This window comes from Cinclus cinclus, chromosome 1, assembly GCF_963662255.1.
Source record: "Cinclus cinclus chromosome 1, bCinCin1.1, whole genome shotgun sequence".
In the NCBI taxonomy this organism is placed as follows: domain Eukaryota; kingdom Metazoa; phylum Chordata; class Aves; order Passeriformes; family Cinclidae; genus Cinclus; species Cinclus cinclus.
The window spans coordinates 36,163,456-36,184,220 of record NC_085046.1 but is presented as its reverse complement, the minus strand read 5'-3'; the positions used below and the strand labels follow the sequence as shown (position 1 = coordinate 36,184,220).

General features: G+C 37.7%; 1 protein-coding gene across 1 annotated transcript in view; it reads right to left on the bottom strand.

Moving 5' to 3' along the window:
• Nucleotides 1-19,660, bottom strand: part of KCNH8 (potassium voltage-gated channel subfamily H member 8) — a 174,186-nt gene extending 154,526 nt beyond the window's left edge. The window contains exon 1 of the mRNA XM_062496214.1: nt 19,585-19,660. Coding sequence (XP_062352198.1) covers nt 19,585-19,660 — 76 coding nt within the window. The remainder of the gene's footprint in view (nt 1-19,584) is intronic.
• Nucleotides 19,661-20,765: the final 1,105 nt, after the last annotated feature.

The following is a 20,765-nucleotide window of genomic DNA, read 5'->3' as shown; positions in this document are numbered from 1 at the left end:
TGCTCCTGGACAAACTCATACAGCACAAAAAGGAGAAGAGACTAAGCCCTGGTCCATGACAAGTCAGGAGTCAGCAGGGTTGAGTACACTTCTTTATAAACCAGTAAACAATTAAGTTCTTCCTAAAGTAGAGTAGTGGTTATGATAACTGGACAGCAGCTGGAGTGACAGCCAGCTGTGCAGCTGGAAAGGATGAGGGCCCCAGAGAAGGGCATTTGTGATCATGTTCTTCACTCCTCATGTACACCCAGTCCCTATAGGAAAGAAAAAATGGCTTTCTTATAAGAATGTAAAAATACACTGAATAATATGAAATGGATATAAAAAAAAATCAAACAAACAAAAAAAAATCCAAACCCAAAACAAACCAAAACAAGAGACTTTCAGAAGTCAAGGAAAGGATGAAAATGGAAATTCCAGGAATAGGCATTCTAATAGGTCCATGTAGGATTTGTCTACAATGAGTTTCTGAAAGAGTAACATATATCCATTTTTGGTTTAAGACTCAAAAGTCTTTAGCAAATAGAAGCTCTGATCTTCCAGCTATTAATTTCCCTGATGTGTCCCATCTATCTGTCACTCTGACTCCTAGAAAGTGTGTGTGAAGCATTCACACACAAAAGCAAGAAAATGTAATACTGTAACTTTAAAATTACTACGAAGTACCTAATATTCAAAAAAGGAGAGAGAAAAAAGAAGGATCCTTTATAATTTGTTCCTGTCAAGTTTTCAAAAAAATTACATTGCATATAGGAAAAATGGATAACTCCAGCTGAAAAAAATGTAGAAGGAAACAAAAAAAGAATATTTGAGACACAAAATTTTAAGTAGTAATAGAAACATTATATATTAGTTTTGAAAAGAACATGGAAATAAACCCATTTCTACAATATGTTTCTGTTTCAATTAATTTGGCAATGATATGTGGAGAACATGAAACTACACAGATATCATTAATCTTCTCAGAAAAAAACTGGCATCATAACTGAAAAACTCAAAGTTTCAGTTAAGCTGAAGTTGAATGAACAATATTACAGCATCATTATTGCTCTGTGGGTGACAAATCACAGCAGCAGCTGGAACATAGCACAGCCTTACTGCTCTGACAAACAAGGGTGGGACATGGATGGAATTGGCCACTCACTCCAAAGGAGGTTTAGGTTGGACCAGAGTTGAAATAATTTTCTTTTTTAAGTTTAATTGACACCTTTAAAAACAAAAACAAAAAAAAAAACAGCCAACCCCCCCCCACATTCATTCACAGCAGTAACCAAAAGATAAAGTAGTCACAGCAATATTGGGTTTGGGAAATTAATAATTTCTTAGTAATTAAGGAGGGATAGCCAATAGCTGCAGATCATCGCAAGTCTTGAAGATGTTATAAAAACATTAAGTATTCTCCAGAGCTCCATCATAAGTTAGGTGTACATTATGCCTCATTTCAAGGACAGAAGAAAACTGATTTAGGGAATTTTGTTATTTACTCAGCCTCAAGAGCCAGAATGAAGGTATAAAATCAGCCAAAAATCTACCTTTGTACTCAACCCTAGAACTATCAGATATCTTAATTTCCCCTCAGATTTGCCCTCATACCACACTCAGTCTTCCTACCTGGAAAGAATTTAATTTCCTATGTTTTTGTGCAATGCACACCCAGGGACTTACTTCTGAAGGAGCAAGATAGAAAGCATGACCACGGGTCATCCAGAAATAGTGGACAAAGCCTTTACTGAGGGACAGACCACCAGTGCAACCTGTGGATCATCACCTTCAGAAAATGCAGGAACAGTCTCCTGTGCATATTACTGTGCTCTCACTGCATCTGGCATGTGGCTGGAGGACAGGCACAGTGTCAGCAATGCTTCCTAGCATTCCAGACCAGGAATGAGCCAGACCTCCATGCCCACTCTACTGTCTCCCAGATTGCATGGAACTAGCAGGTCGCTTTGGTTGGTGCAATTCATCCATAAAATGTGAAACTCGCCAGAGATACCATACAGGGATCACACATTCGGGTTTTACCTAAATTAAAGGATGCATAGGAGACCTATTCTTAGAATCATAGAAAGACTAGGGTTTAAAAAGGCCTTAAAGTTCCAACCCCACTGTTATGAGCTATTCAGACCACATCTCATTTTTAATGCAAACTCATTAACAAGAGGCAATGATATTTAATTATTTTGAATTAAAGTAATAATAATGTTACAAAGCACAGATACTTCCTACAAACCTACTGCCTGTATTTTTTTCCATTGTGCAATGAAACACCTTGCACAGCTGCAAGCAGTATCAAGAGAAATGAGAATAACATTCCCATGGAAAATACTCTATCTGTGAAAGATCTGATCTGTGGAGTGACATTTTCAGCCCTCTTTCCTTTTAGAAATCTGGGCTTGCAAGTTCCTGAGGAACACTGAAAGACATCATACAGTGACAACCAGCCAGTATTTCCAGCCTGAGAGGGCTTACTCTGGAAAAGTTCAGGGTTTGATGGGTGCACAGAGAGCCTTCTGTTTACTGGGAAAGAGGTTTTATTCCTGATTATTACTATGTGAAGCATTGTTAGAGGACTGCTCTGTTCTGCAGTAATCTCCCAAAGGCCTACAGGATGATGAACAAACATTAGGTAAGTTGAAAACAACAACCTCCTGACCCACCTGTGTTTCCTTGTAACCTAGAGTGGGCAGCTTCTCATGTTCATCTGTTTCTACATCTACTCTATTTAGCTCTACATTCGCAGCCAAGGGTAATACGGGGGGTTTAATTTGCAATTTAGCTTCATTAAAAACAGAATTAAATTCAGACTTTGAGTAAAATCAGAACAACCCTGCGAAATACCATTAGCAGTTTTAATTTGGCACACGGCTTTCGATACATTGCTCTGCAGACGTAGCCTACTATTGATGATAAATAGAGCCAGTAAATTTAACTTCAAATATCAATACTAACTTGGTTTGTCAGAAAGAAATTTTATCTCTGAACTGGTTTTGAATTAAATCACTGCAGCAATTAGAACTTGCTGTAATATATATATATACATATATATATATATATATATACAAATATATACAAACATATTTTAAATTAATTTATTTAAAATAATCAATGTTTGAACTTCATAACTGTGGCCTGTATGGCCATTTGAACACAGGGGGAAAAGACCACCAATGGTGCTTTTTATCTTGTGAAATTTCAGGCATTTTTTCTTTACTTCTGTACTCTAATCAATGGAGAGAAGGACACTTTTTAGATGGTGAAAACAACATCTGGACCCACCTGTCTCTTTCTTATGTCTGGCAATCCATATAGTAAATTTGTTCCTAATAAAGACACTGAAGCATTTGGTTCTCCAGAATTTTCAAATTTTAGTTTAAAACTGACTTAATTCCTTACACTTATCTGAAGATTATATTTCCAAGAATGAAGTCACTTATAAAAAGTGATGCACTGGAAGTTATATATAACATGCTGACTCGTCAGATGGGGATGATTATGTATAGACTAATTTTGTGTCTGTATTTTGAGATGTATCAGGGGGACTTGTTCCTTACTACCTCATTTCTACACGGGGAAGTATGAATGCTGGCCAAAGCAACCAAACTCTCCTATTTTTCATTGTTTATGATAGAGTTTTGGCATTTTACAATCATTTAAAGGTATTTGTTCTGCTGATTTTTTTTGCATTATAAATGCATAGCTTCATAACTCTTCCTAACTGTGGATAAAACTATTTTGAAATACTTAATGGCATAAAATGTTATAAATCAATGATTCAGTTTATATGGAAACTACTTTGATATCATTTTTACCATGCATAGAACAACAGAGAATGTAGTAAGTACATGATGTTCAGACACTCTATGCCAGATAATGTTGCTATTTTAGGAAGAAATTGTTTTCATAGGGAAAACCACAAAAGACTGCATGAAAGATTCGGAGTATCTTGAAAAGTGTGATTCACTGGTAATTACATTAGTGATTATTTCAGTATTTTAAAAAACCCAAGCAAACAGCAACCAGATTTTGATCTTAATAACAAAACCAGCTAAGATCATACTTCTCAAGTACGTTTTTAGGCAAATCCACAACTGTATTCAGCAATATTAAAGATATTAAATAACTGAATATATACTAAAAAATAATTTAATTATCAGAAAGTAAATTATAGGCATATTAAGACTGCTACCGATACCACACATCTAAAAAAACATTATACGTACCCAGATGGGTTAAATTTATGGCTATAAATTTGGGTCTTTTCACAAGTGTCAGAAATATCTCCAGCTGCTTCATTTTGTGTGCTAATATATTATTTAGCTGAAACAGGGTAAAAATGAATGTTGTTAGAAAACTCATTTAAGTGTCATTTATTTCTAAATTGTTTCAAGCAAATAAATTTTCCAGTTAGGCAATAATCTCTATTGATGAAATTAGCTCAAGTCCATCTACATGGAAAAAAAATGAAAGACAAAAACCTAGGTGGCTCTGCTTTTGACTGCTCTTTCACTTTCTGCATCAGTTCTCTTAAGAGGTGTGATTCACAGGGTGTTATGCAAGATCTTTTCATAAAAGCAGAAAAAGACAACCCTCAAACATAATTGGTTTCACTACTTCCAGATGTGTGAGGTTTGAGAGGAGCTATTATGAGATTCCTATAAGTTTAATGCAGTTGTGAAAGGGAGATATACAGTCTATTTTAGACCTCTAATTAGAGTGCATCCAAGAAGCACTAAAGTTTAGGAATGCAAGATTCCCTCTTCAGACAAAAGAAAGAAAAGCACTTTACTGTACTCCATTCTGCAAATAACTTGAATCAGTTAATGAAAGAAAAATATTGCCACATTCACCATACCTTTCAGAGGTACTCAATGCTAAAAAACCCCCCTGTCTAAAATAGCAAGAGGGACAAATAGCATATATGACTATCTGCTGAGCATTTCAACTGGTTTATTTTCTCCCTTACAGCAGTAGCCTCAGAATTAATGTATCACATTTCTTTTAGGTTACTGAAGGCAAAAAAGTCTTAAATTGGAAAGCTTTGATACAGAATCAGTTAGATGTCTATTTCAGAATGCTATAAAGGGTGATATTTGAACTGCTATGGATTGCCCATGCTTGCTGAATCTCTCAAGAAAGTTTTAATGTACTGCTGCTTTTTGTAATAAAACAAACAGGATTTAAGTGACTGTATTTCCTCTCCCCCTGTCCTCAACACTAAAACCCTGCCTATTTGCAGCAATGTTTGTCAGGGAAGAAGAGATACAATAAGCTTTATAAAACAGCCAGCAGAGAAATTACTTGTGCCCCATTTTCACAAAACTTCAGCATCAGCTTGGCAGTATTGGATTACAGAATATTCATGTAGCAGCTCAACTGCAAGGGTAAACAAGGATTCTTTGGCACACAGAATCATTTTTTACCCCTTTCATATATTTGCAAGAGATGAAGAGATTTTTTTATCTGCTAGTTTAGCAAATATTGAATGTTAGAATTTCAGCACTTTGTGAAATTAGGAAACAAAATGTAATTAATTAAAAACAAAGAGAAAAGAATCATCCAAAGAAATTTTCTAGATGTCCATTTGAATTGGTACCATGTTCATTGCATATTAAAGGTGGCCAGTCCAGCGCTAGGGTCTAAAGGTTTTCATTTTTCATCACTGATTTTATATTTCAGTTATAGAGAAGAACTTGGTCTTGTGCTATTGTTCTCACAAAACAGTATGGAACCTATTTATTATCTATGGAAATAAAAACTCCCAGTGTTTTCACAGTTAGCCTGGTGGAAAAGGAAGCAACTGAATGTCCCCACACTTCAAGGACAGCTTGCTCATACTTGAAAAAAGGAATTTTCCAACTGATCTGAGCTGGGTCAAGAACTGTCTTGGGAGAAAGTCAGGTTGGGTCACTGGGATCCAGATGGAATGGAAGGAATCAGAAAAGATACTACATTGAAGAAACAAATAAGTGCATTTGGTTGAAGTGCCTGGAGTTTCTGGTCTTGATGATTTAGAAAGCAGGAAAACACACCATGACACCTTAGAGTAGAAAGCAGGAAAACACACCATGACACCTTAGAGTATCCATAGTAGTTCTATTTCTACTTTCAGTAGATTGGAAACAAATTCAGCTATCCCTCAGAAAATGCAGTTAATACCAGTAAAAGCCACTCTGTTTTTGACACTTCCCAAAATGTGGTAGAACACAATATTGAGATCCTGAAGTTCTGAAATAAAAATATATCAATGTGATAAAATACATAAATTTATTATTGCCACATTTTCACCGATGTAAGCTTGTTTGGGTTCCTTTTTTAGTTTTAGGCTTTTTTTTTCCTTTTTAAACATTTATGCCGTTTGCTTTCTTATTTTGGTCTGAAAGCTATGTGAAAGCTGTGTCATTAGAACAACTTTTTGGAAAGTAGAGTACATTTTTAGAGGAACATTTTTTTTCCTCCTGGACACTTAAAACCACTTTTATATGAAAAGTTTTTGCCTTGCTGACTGAGCACTAGTGTTCTGGAAGATATGCATTGCGAGTAAAGATGGAATTGCTCTTTATAGACATGTTGTTTCATCATAGTGTAGGTTGTCACAAATCCCATGTCATGAAAAAATCCTCATAAGTTTTTCAAAGCCTGTGATTGAGAAATTACAAGATTAGAAAATATGAGATATTTTCTGTTTCTAGTGCAAAATGAGCTTCTGTGGCCTACACTTTCTAGTTCTATGCTTTGTTGCTTCCTGTTTGTCATCAGCATGGTTTGAGCCAAATTTAACATTTCCAGCTAGTCTGGTCTTGTCAGGATATCATTTTATATGAGTAATTTTGGAAACACAGGGTAAGAATGGAAATATGCTTCTCATGTGCAACAATTCATTCATAGAAAGTAATTTTGCTGGAAGGATTAAGGGTGTGAAACACGTCCCTTTCATGGTAAAAATTGAATAAGTAAAGTACAAGGTGGTTAAGTCTTTCTTGTATCTGTAACTCTCATAGTAATTTGCATTTCTGAAAATAAGATAAAGCCTTCACATTCCTTACTTCACTATTTCTCTTCTGCTGTAGCTATTCTGTTCTCCAGCACTACATTTTAAGAACAGAACTACTCAAATGACACAAGAAATCTTGAAATTATTTTGGTCATCATTATATTTATTGAGTAGCAAAATGAAAAAGGCTACTGAAAAGTATTTCTAAAGCTTAAAACCAGATAAAATTTCAGGATTGATCAAAAATTTCAGATAACTAAAAACTGAAAATAAATTTTTTGCTTCAGAAATATGGTTTGGTTTGTTCTCTGTTATAATATCGTGTGTTTGATTTTAAGTGCAAGTATAAATTCATGTAGGAACTACTGAGGATTTAACAAGTGTACAAACATATCCCTTTGTGTGGAGCAACAGTGCTACCAGAAAGAAATTAAGTTTCTGTAGAAAATTCAATTTTTTCCTGGGGAGTATTTTATTTTCTTGATAATGCAGAGAACAGGTCTTGACTCTCGCCTCATGATCCCAGCACACAGTCCTGTGACCATCAGACAGTGCTGCAAGTTAGACCCTTTCCTGTCAGGGGTCCACATTGTTTATATAGCTGCCAGCTCTGATATTTGATTTGTTATTCAAGGACTTATTCCAGGACAAGCTGTTATTCAAGGACAAGTTCCCAGAACAAAAGTACTGGTGCTTCCCTGCAGCAGAACAGCAAGCCCTGTAGTTGGACTGAGCCTGGCTGGACCATATACCCAAAATTTCACCATCAGCCCCAGAGATATTCTGTATCATGTGGCCAAAGTATTGTCTTATGTGCCAAAGAAAACACCAGTCTGTCAAAAAGCAATGATTCTGTTTTTTGCACAGCCAAACTATTACAACACTCACTGCAATATTTTACTACCACAAACTTTTCTTGCCAAGCCTGAAAACCTATCAGGAAGCACCTGCTTTCAAGAGCAAACTATTCTGTTATTATGTTTATTTTATTGTGCCATTCGCAAACTCTCCCTAGAAGCCATGAATTAGCCATTATAAATGTACACCAAAATATTTAAGTGCTGTGCAAACTACTACAATACTCTAAGCATTAAAATAGATTAAATAAAATCACAGTTCTCAGCACAGCAATATTTCAACATTTAATAGCTAGAAAAACAACTACTATCAAACTAAGAAGCACCATTACAAGGATTCTTTCTCATTAACTTCACTTTAGAAAAATATTTCATTGACTAAATAGTTATGTACATCTTAATTAAATATAAACAATTTTATAGACTTCTGAGCATCAAAAAGGTTAGAAGCCAATGCCTTCATTCTATAAATGTAAAAAACTTCCTCTTTCGTTCTTGCCTGTCTTAGAAAGTCATCTCAGATAAAACATAATATGTAAAGGTGGCACAAGATGTCTCATAACCTTTAATAGAGCACCTGGAATTATTTTCAGTGACAGTTCATATAAACTGACATATCAACCATATCAGGCTGGAGAAAAACCTAATAATATTCTCCCAATTAATTCTAACCTCTTAGATTTACTTGTAATTATTTCACTCAGGTCATTAAGCTCCATCCATCCTAGTGTGGGTCACACAGTACTTCTACTGTTGGACATTCTGGTTTTTTGTATTCCTTTCAGTGAGAGAAACTTGCCTACCTGAATTCATAAAGGGGAAACTTGTTTTAAAATGAAGAATAAAGCTAAACTACAAAATAATTACTATAATCCTGGATTATTTTATTTATTTATTTAAATGACTTCTATTTCCCTGAACTTAGTCTGCTGCTTCCCTGGAAAAGACACTGCTCGTGCTTGGCACTTGTGAGACTGCCAGTTGAACTATTTACCTGTACTTCATGTCTAACTTATTGATGCATAGGGTGGCTGTTTTCATTTCCACCTTTTTCCTTGAGTGACCATACCTATTTATATAAAGTTATTGCTTCGGTAATTTGATATATTCTAGGTGAGATTCATACAATATCAGGTTGTGATTATTTATGTTTAAAAAGCATACCCACAAAAAACCCAGCAGAAATTAGCAACATTACAATTCATTATAATACATTATTCACCACAAAAGACACAAACAGAAGGCCTGTGTAGTTCAAGTTCATAGACAGTTCAAGCAATCATTCCCAGGAGACACACATCAGCAGAAAAATTAATAAATTAACTATTTATCCTATCTGAACCATAATTTCTTCTGTAATTAAAGTGGGTTATGGCCTGCATATATGTTTCTCTATTTATAAACATATTTGAAATATAAATGATTGAAATGTCCACATAGATAATTGTTTTTCTGAAGATACTGTTGGTATCAAAAGGAAACACATTTTTGATACATAGCTGTCTTATTTAATCAGGAAAATGTGGCACAAAAACTGCAATTCAGATAGCTCCAGCTGTATGCAGGCAGCAAAGCCTCTGTATTTCTCCAAGAGTTACTGATCCCACTATCTAATTTGATGATTAGCACTGAGTTGTAATTGGAACCAAAATCCCAAATCCACATCTGGATCCTGCTCACAGTAGTATGAACACATTTGAGCACCCGCCTGTTTTATTTATATACGAATTGTGATTGATGTGTTCAAATGTCTGCAGTAATTTCCACCTGTCCATCCTGACTGTTGTTGATCACTGCCTCTGCTGCAGGGATCGATCAGCAGCGTGGGGAAGCATTCGGTTCATTCCAAAGCAATACCTGCTGCTCACTCAGCAATCCCATCAGTTAATCCATCTCTGCTTCTTCACAGCTGCTCCCTCCTTTTTTCTTTCTTGGCCAAAGATCACTTGTACACTTTACCACCCAGGACTACACCTTACCTCTAAAAAATCAATTACCACTCCAGTTCATTCTGTAAGTAAACTTAAAAAAAAAAAATCAATTTTGTGTTTAAGGTTGTTTATAATCTGGGTTTTTTTAAAGATTCTTAATACATCTTAAAGGATAAAAGACTGCTTTTTCAAAATTCAGACATCACTTATGGCTACTCTCTACATTTACAAAAACAAGTTAAATAGTAATTAACTGTAATTGCTAATGAATTTGAAGAAAAGAAAAACATCACTGATTCAGAGGAGAAAATGGCAAGCTGTTACAGGGAACTGAAAATAGTTGGATGCAAACCTCCACCCTATCAGAAGAAAATCTGGAAGAATGCTTTAACCATCACAAGCTTTGGCATACCCGTAAGTGTGTAAAGGATGAATCCTGTCTGTGGTCTCACACTGCACAACAGTGAGTTCACATGACTGATGTGGGCAGCCAAGCCTCCCACCCCATTCCTTAGGGAAAATACTCAGTGTAGTACAATGGAGGAGCATCATTCCTGCCTAATTCCAGGCAGGAAGTTGTTGGCAGCAAATCCACGTACCATGCCTTGCTCTAACCACTCTCAGGTACATGCTCTGCAAGGCAGTGTCAGCAGAGTCACTCTCCTGGTGGACTCTAAACATCTCATATACGTCAACCACAAAAAAAACAACCAAACAAAAAAAACAAACAAAAAAACCAAACAACAAACAAACAAAAAACCCACATAAAACAAAAATCAAAACAAAACCCCCCCAAAAAACCCCCAAAACAAAAAACAAACTGCTTTGTGTAAATATTCCTGTAAAAATACAAAGAGGTAGTAAAGACAATCAAGATTTCCAATGCAGAAGCAAATCTCAAGCATGAATAAGAAGAAAACTTAGCCATAGTTCTGCTTCAGAGAGGCCCATTAAAACCATGTTCTAAAAATCCCAAACACTGATTTACAGTATGACTTGGAAAGGCCCCCAAAATATAGTGCATAACCACACTATTCTTTCACCTTTTTCCTCCTGTGCTGTCACCCAGTTATTACAACACTGGAACAGACACAACTTATAGCTATATATAGTCCCCTGTAAATCAATGATCCTGTTAATTTTCCTTAATCTTGGCAAATGTGTGGCTCAAGACCTTTCATTAATATTTATTAACTATTCTTTTCTACATTGAACGTTTAATTATTTAAATCCCTAACACATAATTCTATAACTACAGGTTTTATGATGTGCATTGTTCTTCCCACTGTTCTGGAAGTGAAAAAAAGAAAATGTTAAGTCCAAATTCCAAACCTCAAGATCTTCCAACACAATAAAGAAACAATCCAGTTTAATAAATGCAGTGAATGTTTTAACATATCACAAACATAATCCATATATGAAAAAAAAGGATTAAAATATTGTGTATTTTGCTTTCAGCCATTAAAAAACCCACAAAAACAGAAGAGAAAATAAATTGTAACTGATACACTGTGATTATTATTGACTTTTGAAGGTTTTTTTTACTCCTCAAAGAGTCTTTTTCATCTTTCCCAAAGCAGATTGTTTTTTCTGCAAAAATATTTTCCTCTAAAACAATATAATTTCCTTATTGTTTTTCATATCATTATAAATTCCTAAACTAAATTGTGAGAAATTCCTAACTAAAATGTGACAAAAGGCAGAACTTATGCAAAAGCACACTCATCACTTGTCCAGGAGTTGTCTGATATTTAGGGGGCAAAAAAAATCAAGCTGTTTGTCTGAGGACAATTTTCTCATTCTAAACATCAAATAAATGATGAAAGGACCAGCTCAGAGTTCTCTTTCAGACCTTTGGAATAACATGCCTAGTCACATATCATAACTGGCTATTGAGATGGAAGGCAAAAGAAAAGTCCACCAAAAAAAGCTGTAACAATGAATTTCAGCTCTATTCTGCTCAGATGAATCCTTCTGTATTTCTATAGGTTTAAAAAGGGAAAAAAGCAAAGTAATCCTAGATTCCTAGTCAGGCTTGAGGAGAAAGTGATTTGAGTGCTGGCACACTGAAAACTGTTTTCTCTTCAAAAGATCAACAAGGAAGACAACATATTTCTCCATAACACAATTGTCTTCAGCTGTCCTTGAAATGATTGGCAGCCAGCATTAAGCTTTAGGGATGCTCAGACAATATTTAATGTCAAGTTCAGTGTTGAATGCGCTAGTATTTTAAGAACAACACCTGTTCAAAAGTCTTTGAATACTACTATCAGTCCCAGAAAACAGAAGGAGCCAGAAGCTCTTGGCAAGATAAAGTCCAAAAGAAGATTTTTTTTTTTTTTTTTACTGTTAAGGAAGTCTCTCTTCTCATTGAGATTTGACAATGTTTTGTTTGCTTCTTTATCTTGCTGTGCCTCCCCTTCCCCCCAGCCCCTTCCCTTGCCACCCTTTTTTTAAACTTATTTCTTATTTATTTATTTTTAGAGTGAGTGGGCAAGAAACAACATTACCCTGTGAACAGGTTGTTCCTTACCTGCTTTTTTCTTTTAGTCACTTTGACACAAGGTAAGATGAGAGCTTGCTTGTGATAATGCAAAACTGCTGTAGCAACTGTCTTTGTTAACCTTTTCCAGGCTACAGCATATGTAATATATGTACCTTGTTTTTCTTTAAAAAATGCATTTTCTCAGAATGTTACTAGGAGCAGTGAATGTTCTGTAAACCTATATCTTGCCTTTTAATTTAAGATTTTTTAAAATATATTCATGTACATCTATCTGCTTACACTTCGAAATGTGCTTGAAGCAGTGGTTTTGTTGTATTTCTATTCTTCATTGCCCTGAAAAATACTCTGAACATCTTTCCTTTACATACAGAAAGATTGGGAATTAATATAAAATTGCTGCCTGCACAAATAAAAAAAAATAAATAAATAAAATAGAATTTGAATATACAAATGTAATGATAACAATAAGAGAAATCTGTTTTCAGGACACGCTTATTTACTCATTGAAATGCATAAAGAGAGTAAAAAAGTAGTATATATTTGGGAAGCAAAAAAGGGGACATTTACAGAAATTCTGGTAGGAATCCAGGTAATCATCCAAGGTTTATAAACACTAAAAAAATTTCTTCCACTCACACAAAATACATGTTCATTCAAATGTATGTAACTTCAGATATACAGATTTTTTTGATCACTGTACTCTGTATCGGGTTTCTACCCAAAACCAGTAAAGAATATAATACCCTTTTGTTACTCAGGAAAAAAAATTTCCTTATTTAATGACTATTTTCACTCTTAAATCTCAAATGCTTGTCTTGAATTCAAATTCATGGTTTATTTCTGAAGTAATGATGTGTGCTATTTATATTTATATTATGTGCAAGTTTATAATACTAATCTAAGATTAGTGTGATTACTGAATTATATAGCCTCTGAATGAAAGAACTGCATAATTATCATCCTGTCTTATTCCTATCTAGCAAAAAACAAGAGAACATCACCCAAGAATTTAAATATGTCAGTATTTTCTCTAGCAATAAGAGTAACTCTAAATAAAACATACAGTAATGATGATTTTTCATTATTTTGAAGGGATTGCATAATAAAAATAATGCCTGAACACATTTTTGTTTCCTTGAATCAGATTCTTAAGACCAGAACTCAAAAATTAAGAAAGATGGTCTTAAGATGCCTTGAAACCTTTCCAATTACATCTTTCAGGTCCAATTTCTGCTCAAGATAGAATCACAAGTCACTATAGCTGGCGAAAACAAAGATAACCAGATAAACTGACCTAAAATTATGACGTTCTACAGCCCCAAAACTCATGCCAAAAGAAGAGGAAAAGATTTTCCAGGTAACTGCTTAATCTAACTATTAGGTTATTTCCAGCAAAGAGCAACAGCACAACACAGGTTCCAATGTTCAAACCCTGGTTTAGATTAAAAATAATATTTGCCTTTTTCAGTAATGGAGCTACAGCAAGGTGCAGTGCTGGTCATGTCTTACAGAAAAAAAAAAGTAGAGAGGCAAGGTCTGCTTTTTTGGGGCTCTGAGCTGAGAAAAAGCAATATATTCTTTCCAGTCTTGACTCTATATTTTTCCAGTGACAAATGATTAATTCACAACACCACATTATTTACTTGTTCAAGGATATGAGTAAAAGCACTAAACAATTCTGTATTAACATAAGAACAGCAATAGAAATATCTTTGAAAATTTCCCTCTGGCCAACTCACTTAATCAATTCTACGATAAAGAGGTAGACCAGGTTCCCTGCTCTTACTCCGTCAGAGGCATGGGTTGACACACCACCAGATTTTCTGCTGTCACTGCTTTGAAGTCTCATTGACTTTGATCAGCGCTTATCACAGTTTGAGTCACCCTTCCTTGGTCGCAGGATTTTAGAGAATAGCAGAATCAACTCAGTTGGAAAAGACCGCTGAGATCATCCAGTCCAACCTATGACTGAACACCACCATGTTTACACCAAGTGCTATGTCAGACTTTCCTTACACACCTCCAGGGACAGTGAAGAATTTCTTTCTAATGTCCAACCTAAACCTCCCCTAGGACAGCTTGAGACTGTGTCCTCTCATCCTGTCACTGGTTGCTTGGGAGAAGAGACCAATTCCCACCTGGCTACAGCCTCCTTTCAGGCAGCTGTAAAGAGTGATAAGGTCTCCCCTAAGACTCCTTTTCTCCAGGCTAAACAACCCCAACTCCCTCAGCTGCCCCTCACAGAACATTCTCTCCAGACCCTTCACCTGCTTCACTGTCCTGCTCTGTACCCACTCCAGAACCTCAATGTCCTTCCTGAATTAGGGGCCCAGAACTGGACACTGTGCTCAAGGTGCAGCCTCACCAGTGCCATGTATGGGGCTATGATCACTGCCCTGGTCCAACTGGCCCCACAATTCCTGATCCAGGCCAGGATGCCAGTGGCCTTCTTGGCCACCTGGGCACACACTGGCTCATGTTCAGCCAGCTGTCAACCAGCACCCCAAAGGTGTTTTTCTGCTGGTCAGCTTTCCAGCCACTCTGCTTCCACTCTGTAATTGGAGAATATTGTGTCTTTGTAAGGTGGACCATTCTGATCCTGGAGTCTGATCAAAAACTTCCACTAGAAGCTCAGCTGTTACATCCTTACATCTGACACTGCTACAATTCCTTGAGCCTGTTTGAGGGTGAGCCCCCAGGCAGCCAAGAAACATTTTTCTGCTTTTGAAGTTTCTGTGGTACTGTTAAGCTGAGCATTGACTGGTGTAGAGAGGATAGGATTCACCCTGAATGAGACAGAATTTCACAATAAAGTTGCAGAAAGTGTTACTTCATTGGCTCAACCTAGCAGACATCACCAGTTTGTTTATGAGACAGAAAAACAAGTGCTTGGGGTAGCTGGGATAGAGTGGGGGAGGAATCTGATCCTGCAGTGTGGGAATATCACTGTATACAAAGGCTTTCAGCTCTGTACCAACTGACAAGGATGCAAAAGAGACAGCCTGGTTCTACCCACAGTGCTAGCAGAAGTATCCTGACATCACATTTGGTGTGCTTAAATCTGTATGTTCTCATCAGGTACATTTCAATCACACCTTAAGGGTATCTAAAACAAACAGAAAACTGATTCCATTTTATTAGGAAAGAAAAAAAAGAAAACAACAAACAGCTATGAAAATTGCTGCTTGGGTGCAAAGATCCTTTTGTTAATCTCGAACAAGATTTTAATTTGAAAATATATTTGAATGCAGAAGTTGTTCAAAAAATAGAGAATTAACAAATTATTACCATTGACACTGAGCAAGAAGGAATTCACACCACTTGATCTTCAGGCTAGACAGAGAGTGTAAAATTGTCAATAAAAATGTGAAATACACATTTAATTTGGAATCTGATCACATAACAGACAGGACATAATTATAGAACTTCAGCTGTCATTTCATACTATAACTGTACACAAAATTGTTGTCCTTTTTTAAAATGCCAGTTAAGAAGACTATTTGCTGAAACTCTGTTCACTTTGCTCCCTGAGAAAGTCTCACAAATTTTCAGAAACAACCACCTTAGTGTGTGTTTAACCTATTTAAATAAATTGTGCATGCAGAATATTTATGTATGCATGTATCTCTCTCTATATATATATGAGAAAACAATAGAAAATAATTTCCTACCATGCAACGATTTCAGAATGCTTTGCCTAATCTAAATAGGGTTAAGAAGTTACAATATGCAAATTTTCCATTCAAAAGCTTGAAGTGAAATAACTCACTTCAGACTTTCAGTTTCATAATATTTGGTGGTGGGGTTAATTTTAATTTTATATTTGAAATATTTTCACACTTAAAAATGCTATTTTATCTCGAGAATCTAAAAAGAAAAAAAAAAAACTAAACCAACCAAAACCCCCTAAACCACAAACCACTCATTTGAAAATGCTTATGTTTTTATTTTCCATATAGGCAATAAGCAAGTTATTCACAGAGGGGGCACAAAGTCTTTGGATGACTTGGTGTTTTCATTCTGGATGTAGGGAGGGGGAGGTTCCATTGTGAGAACCCACTAACTTAAATCAGGATGTCAGGAACACAAAAGATAATTTTGAGTAAGAAGAAGGTGACAGTATAACAGCACATGGGCAGAGCCAAGAGCTCTGCCATGGAAATCCAGAGAAGCAAATCTTTAAATGCTGCTCTTCCACACATGCAACACAGGTAGCGGAAAATTTGCAGAACTCTGTAATCTCCTGCACAGCTAATAGTAACCCCAAAATTAATTTAATTGCTTCCTTTAGCACATATTATTTGTTTTATATGCAAAGAATACTTATGTGCAACAAACTGCAAAAAGAAAAAAAAACTGCTGGGAGAATTCTGAGCAACTGAAGCACCTGCCAAGAACTTGTTATATAAATTTTTGAGATATGCAGTATTTCATAGTGCTGCTTATAACTGCTAATTAGACTTAGATAACTGCAATAGTATAAAAAGTTCTGTCAATGAAATTTTGAAAATTCCGTGCAAAGCAAAGCATATTTTCTATTATCTGGAATCCCTTCTTGCACTTTTGCCCGGAATTAGAATTATCCCTCCTCTGGATTAAAGATGCATTGGTGGATTAGTCTATCACTGATGACAACATAATATATCCTTCCCAGAGGCTTAAACTGAAAAGAGGTCTGTTAACTACAGACTATATTAAATCAACAGGAAAAAAAAATAGAAAAAAAAAAGACGTTGAACACAAGACAGCATTTTAACACTTAAATATCATTATGTGGGAGGTCAAAGTTTGTGAAACATAACCTTAGGTTCAGTGCCATGTATCAGTCCTACTCTTTCCACAGACTGCATCACCAGTAAATCTAGTAAGGCATAGGACTAGTTCCTGCAAGGATTAGTCATGGGTACATGGGTGTTACATTTCACTTTAGCCACCTGAGAAAGCTCAGGAATACCAGCAATGTAGGCAATTTAAATGAAATTTTTTTTTTCAATTTTTCTACTTGATATGTATATGCTTGCCAGATATGTAGACACATTTTGAAAAATTGTGCTTCTTTATCTGATTTTTTGGCCAGTTAAAGAAATATTAATTTTATATTTACATTTAGCATTTCCAGTGCAGCAAAACAGACGAGCTTTTTCTGAACTGAAGTACTTTCTATTTCTGAAACTTTGTTTCAGATGACATGAAGTTGATTAATCACTTTAACACTCTAAATGAGATGTTGCGTTATTCTGTATATTAAGAGACATAGCAGCAGCTTTCCATAGAATACCATCACCCTGCAAAGTTTTTCTAGATGTTGGACTATGTAGTTTGTAAAACATCTTCCCGTGTGGAAGTCCTGGAATATTTCACATGCCAATAATCATACAATGACAACTTTTAGAATACACCTGTTTAATATGTAAGCCAAATTCTGGAAAACTAACTAAAAAGAAATATTTCACTGACTATAATAAATAAAGAACGTGCTGTACTTTCTGGTGAACTTAAACACCTAATTACATTATTTTTCAATTATATCCTAGGAAAAAGTAGGTAAGTTGTTAGCATTAAACTTAAATGCAGGACATGGGGTCTGTTTTTTGTTTCAGCCCCTCACTTTATGAAGGTCAGTAAAATCATTGGCTTAAAAAGGTCACTCAATTTGGGTATAGAATCCAGCTAAGAAATAGGCTTTCTACCACACTTGCCTGTTGATGTCACAGACAAGATAGGGATTAGAAAATTTTCTGGGGTTTTATTTAATAAGAGACCTGGATGTCATCACTAATGTTGCTTGCTAAATTGAATCTTAGAAGAACAGAATAGAATATGTGAAGTGTTTGTGTGTACAGCTCACAGGCTGTGTGCTCCATCCTTTGAAAGGAAACCATTGTGAAGGGGGAGGGTCCTGAGCACAAAGAAGGGAAGAACTGCTTTTCTGGCAAATGGCAGTATCAACAACAAAACTCTAATAAGAACCTCATGGTACAATACACAGTCAATAATACCCATACACTTTGTAGAAATAAAAGGTTGGAGGATGGGGGGAAAGGACTTTGAGTTCTGTAGTCAAAGGAATTTAAAGGTACATCTAAGTAGTCTTATGAGAGAGAGTGAAGTATCAGTTACACACAACCCTGGATCATAATTATCTGTGTATCCTCAGAGTAGCAGAGCAGTTATAATGCAGTTCTCTGCAATTGATCTCTGTAACTGCATCATTTTCTTGACATTTTATAACTTACTGATTCAGTAATCACAGTTCAGTTATCTTAATCACACAGTAATTGAGCCATAGAGGAAATGCCAATACTCAATCAAGAAGATATCAAACCAATTAGATAGCAATATTTTCAGTCAAGAAACAGCTAACATCAACTCTAATCTGAGTGTGTTTATTCTCCACTATCGATGTCTAGATTTCTTAAGAGGGAATTAAAGAGAAGGCAGTCCATTTTGGCTCAAATCCGCTATCTCCCTGCTCTTTTTATTCTCTTTATTATACGCGAGCCCCGTTAAAGAAGTAACAAAAGTCAAGATACAGGCGGGTCCTCCCTCCCCCAGGGCTGGAGGGGGAGCACGCCAGCCGTGCCGGGGAAGGCAGAGCCCGGCCGGGGGAGCTGCCCGGCGGGAGGAGCGGGAGGAGCGGGAGGAGCCCGGCCGGGACCTGTCCGTGGTCCTGCAGCCGGGTCACCACCGCTGCCAGAGCCACCGCCGCCGCGGGGACCTCGGTCCCTTCCTGCCTCCAGCAACGCCCTGCAACAGCTGCTGTCGCTGCTGAGCCCGATTTACAGAAATTCAGCTTTTAGGGAGATTTCGTACCCTCTCAAGGCTGGGGGTACTTAAGAATAGAAAAAAAAAAACAACAAAAAAACATACCCCCCCCCATAAAAAAAAAACAACCACAAAACAAAAAACCAAACAAACCCCAAACCTCCTACCAGAGCCCTGCCCAGGCTCCGAGCGTGCCTTTATTTCCCTGGCGGTCTCTGGGCTGCCCGGGGGAAGCCCCAGCCCAGCGCACAACTTTCCTGGGGGGAGCCGGGCTTCAGCCCCCTCGGAGCCTCCGCGCAGGGGAGCGAAGACGGAGGGGACCTGGCGCCCTCCTCGCCTGCAAAGCTGTGGAGAAGCCAGGCAGGAGAGCGGGAGAGGATGGGAACTCCCTCGCCTCCCTCTCCTCACTGCCGGCTTCTGGTACCGGGGAAACCCCGAGGGGCGGAGGGGAGGGAAGAGGAAGCTCCCACCGTGTGCGCGATGCCCCCCGTGCATCCCCTTCTCCGGGAGCCCGGAGCCCCAGCCCGCACTCACGTGTGCCGTCAAACCGGGTGGCGATGGTGTCGAGGAAGGTGTTCTGGGGTGCCAGTAATCCCTTCATAACAGGCATTTTTCCAGCGCGGTGCGAGGTTCCCCATCAAAGTTTGTCTACGAGGGTGGCTCGAGAAGAAAGTGCAGAGGGCGCCCGGGGGAAGGTAGGGAGGGAGGAGGCGGAGGGATAGGGAGGAGAAGGAGGATGGGGATGCCGCCGCGCCGCCTCCGGCGCCGGGAGCCCCCCGCTCGTCAGCCCCGGCCCCGCACAGCCCTCCCCCTCCCCGAGCCCCTCCGAAGGCAAAGGGCAGGGGAGCGCCTGTGGAGAGCCACCGTGAGGGATGGACCGGCTGGAGGAGAGCAGGGAGCTGGGGAAGAGCCACCTTTATCCACCTGTAGCGGAGCCGGGCGGGGCGGGGCAGCGCGGGCACCGGCGGCCCCCGGGGGCTGCGGAGCCTTCTCCGACCCCGGCCGACTCAGACACATTTCGGCTCCAGCACCTGAGAAGGGTCCCAGGCATCTCAGCTCACAGGGACCCAGTTTTATGAGTAACGATATCGCAGGGTAAAGCACGGGCACTTACTTTGCCGAAAGGAGAACCACCCTTGATAGATAGCAAATGCCTCTGAAGGTGCTCATTGGAGAGTGAGACTGGGACATGGATAATGCTCCACCAGTTGTGCGGCCTCAGGCATTATTTGCATGTTGAGGTTAATTCATTTATTTATGCATTTATGTTATGTTATAACATTCTTTCAACATTATTCCCTGAAAAATTCCTGAAAGCTTTGTTTTCTGCCAGCCAGAGAATTAATATATATCCTAGCCCAGAGGATCTAATGTGTAAACTCAAATAAATAAATATGCAAAAATAATAATAAAGAAGTGGCATTCCACATTCAGATGAATAACCTGCTCAGACTGGTACCATGGCTCTTTAAATGCTGACAGGTAACTCTCTATAGTACAGTAATTTCACTTACAGTAGCAGCATGGCAAAATTTCCCCATGTTCTTTCAGGATTAAAAGACCCTAGAGAGAAGAAGTGGAAGCACACTCCCTAATCTACAAAGTCACTGTGCAGAGGAAGCCTGTGGGGTTCTTGCTGTTTTACAGTAGTGTTATTTGTATTTTTTGTAATTCCTGTTTATTTAGGGTTTTCTCTTTCTCCAGATGAAGACTGA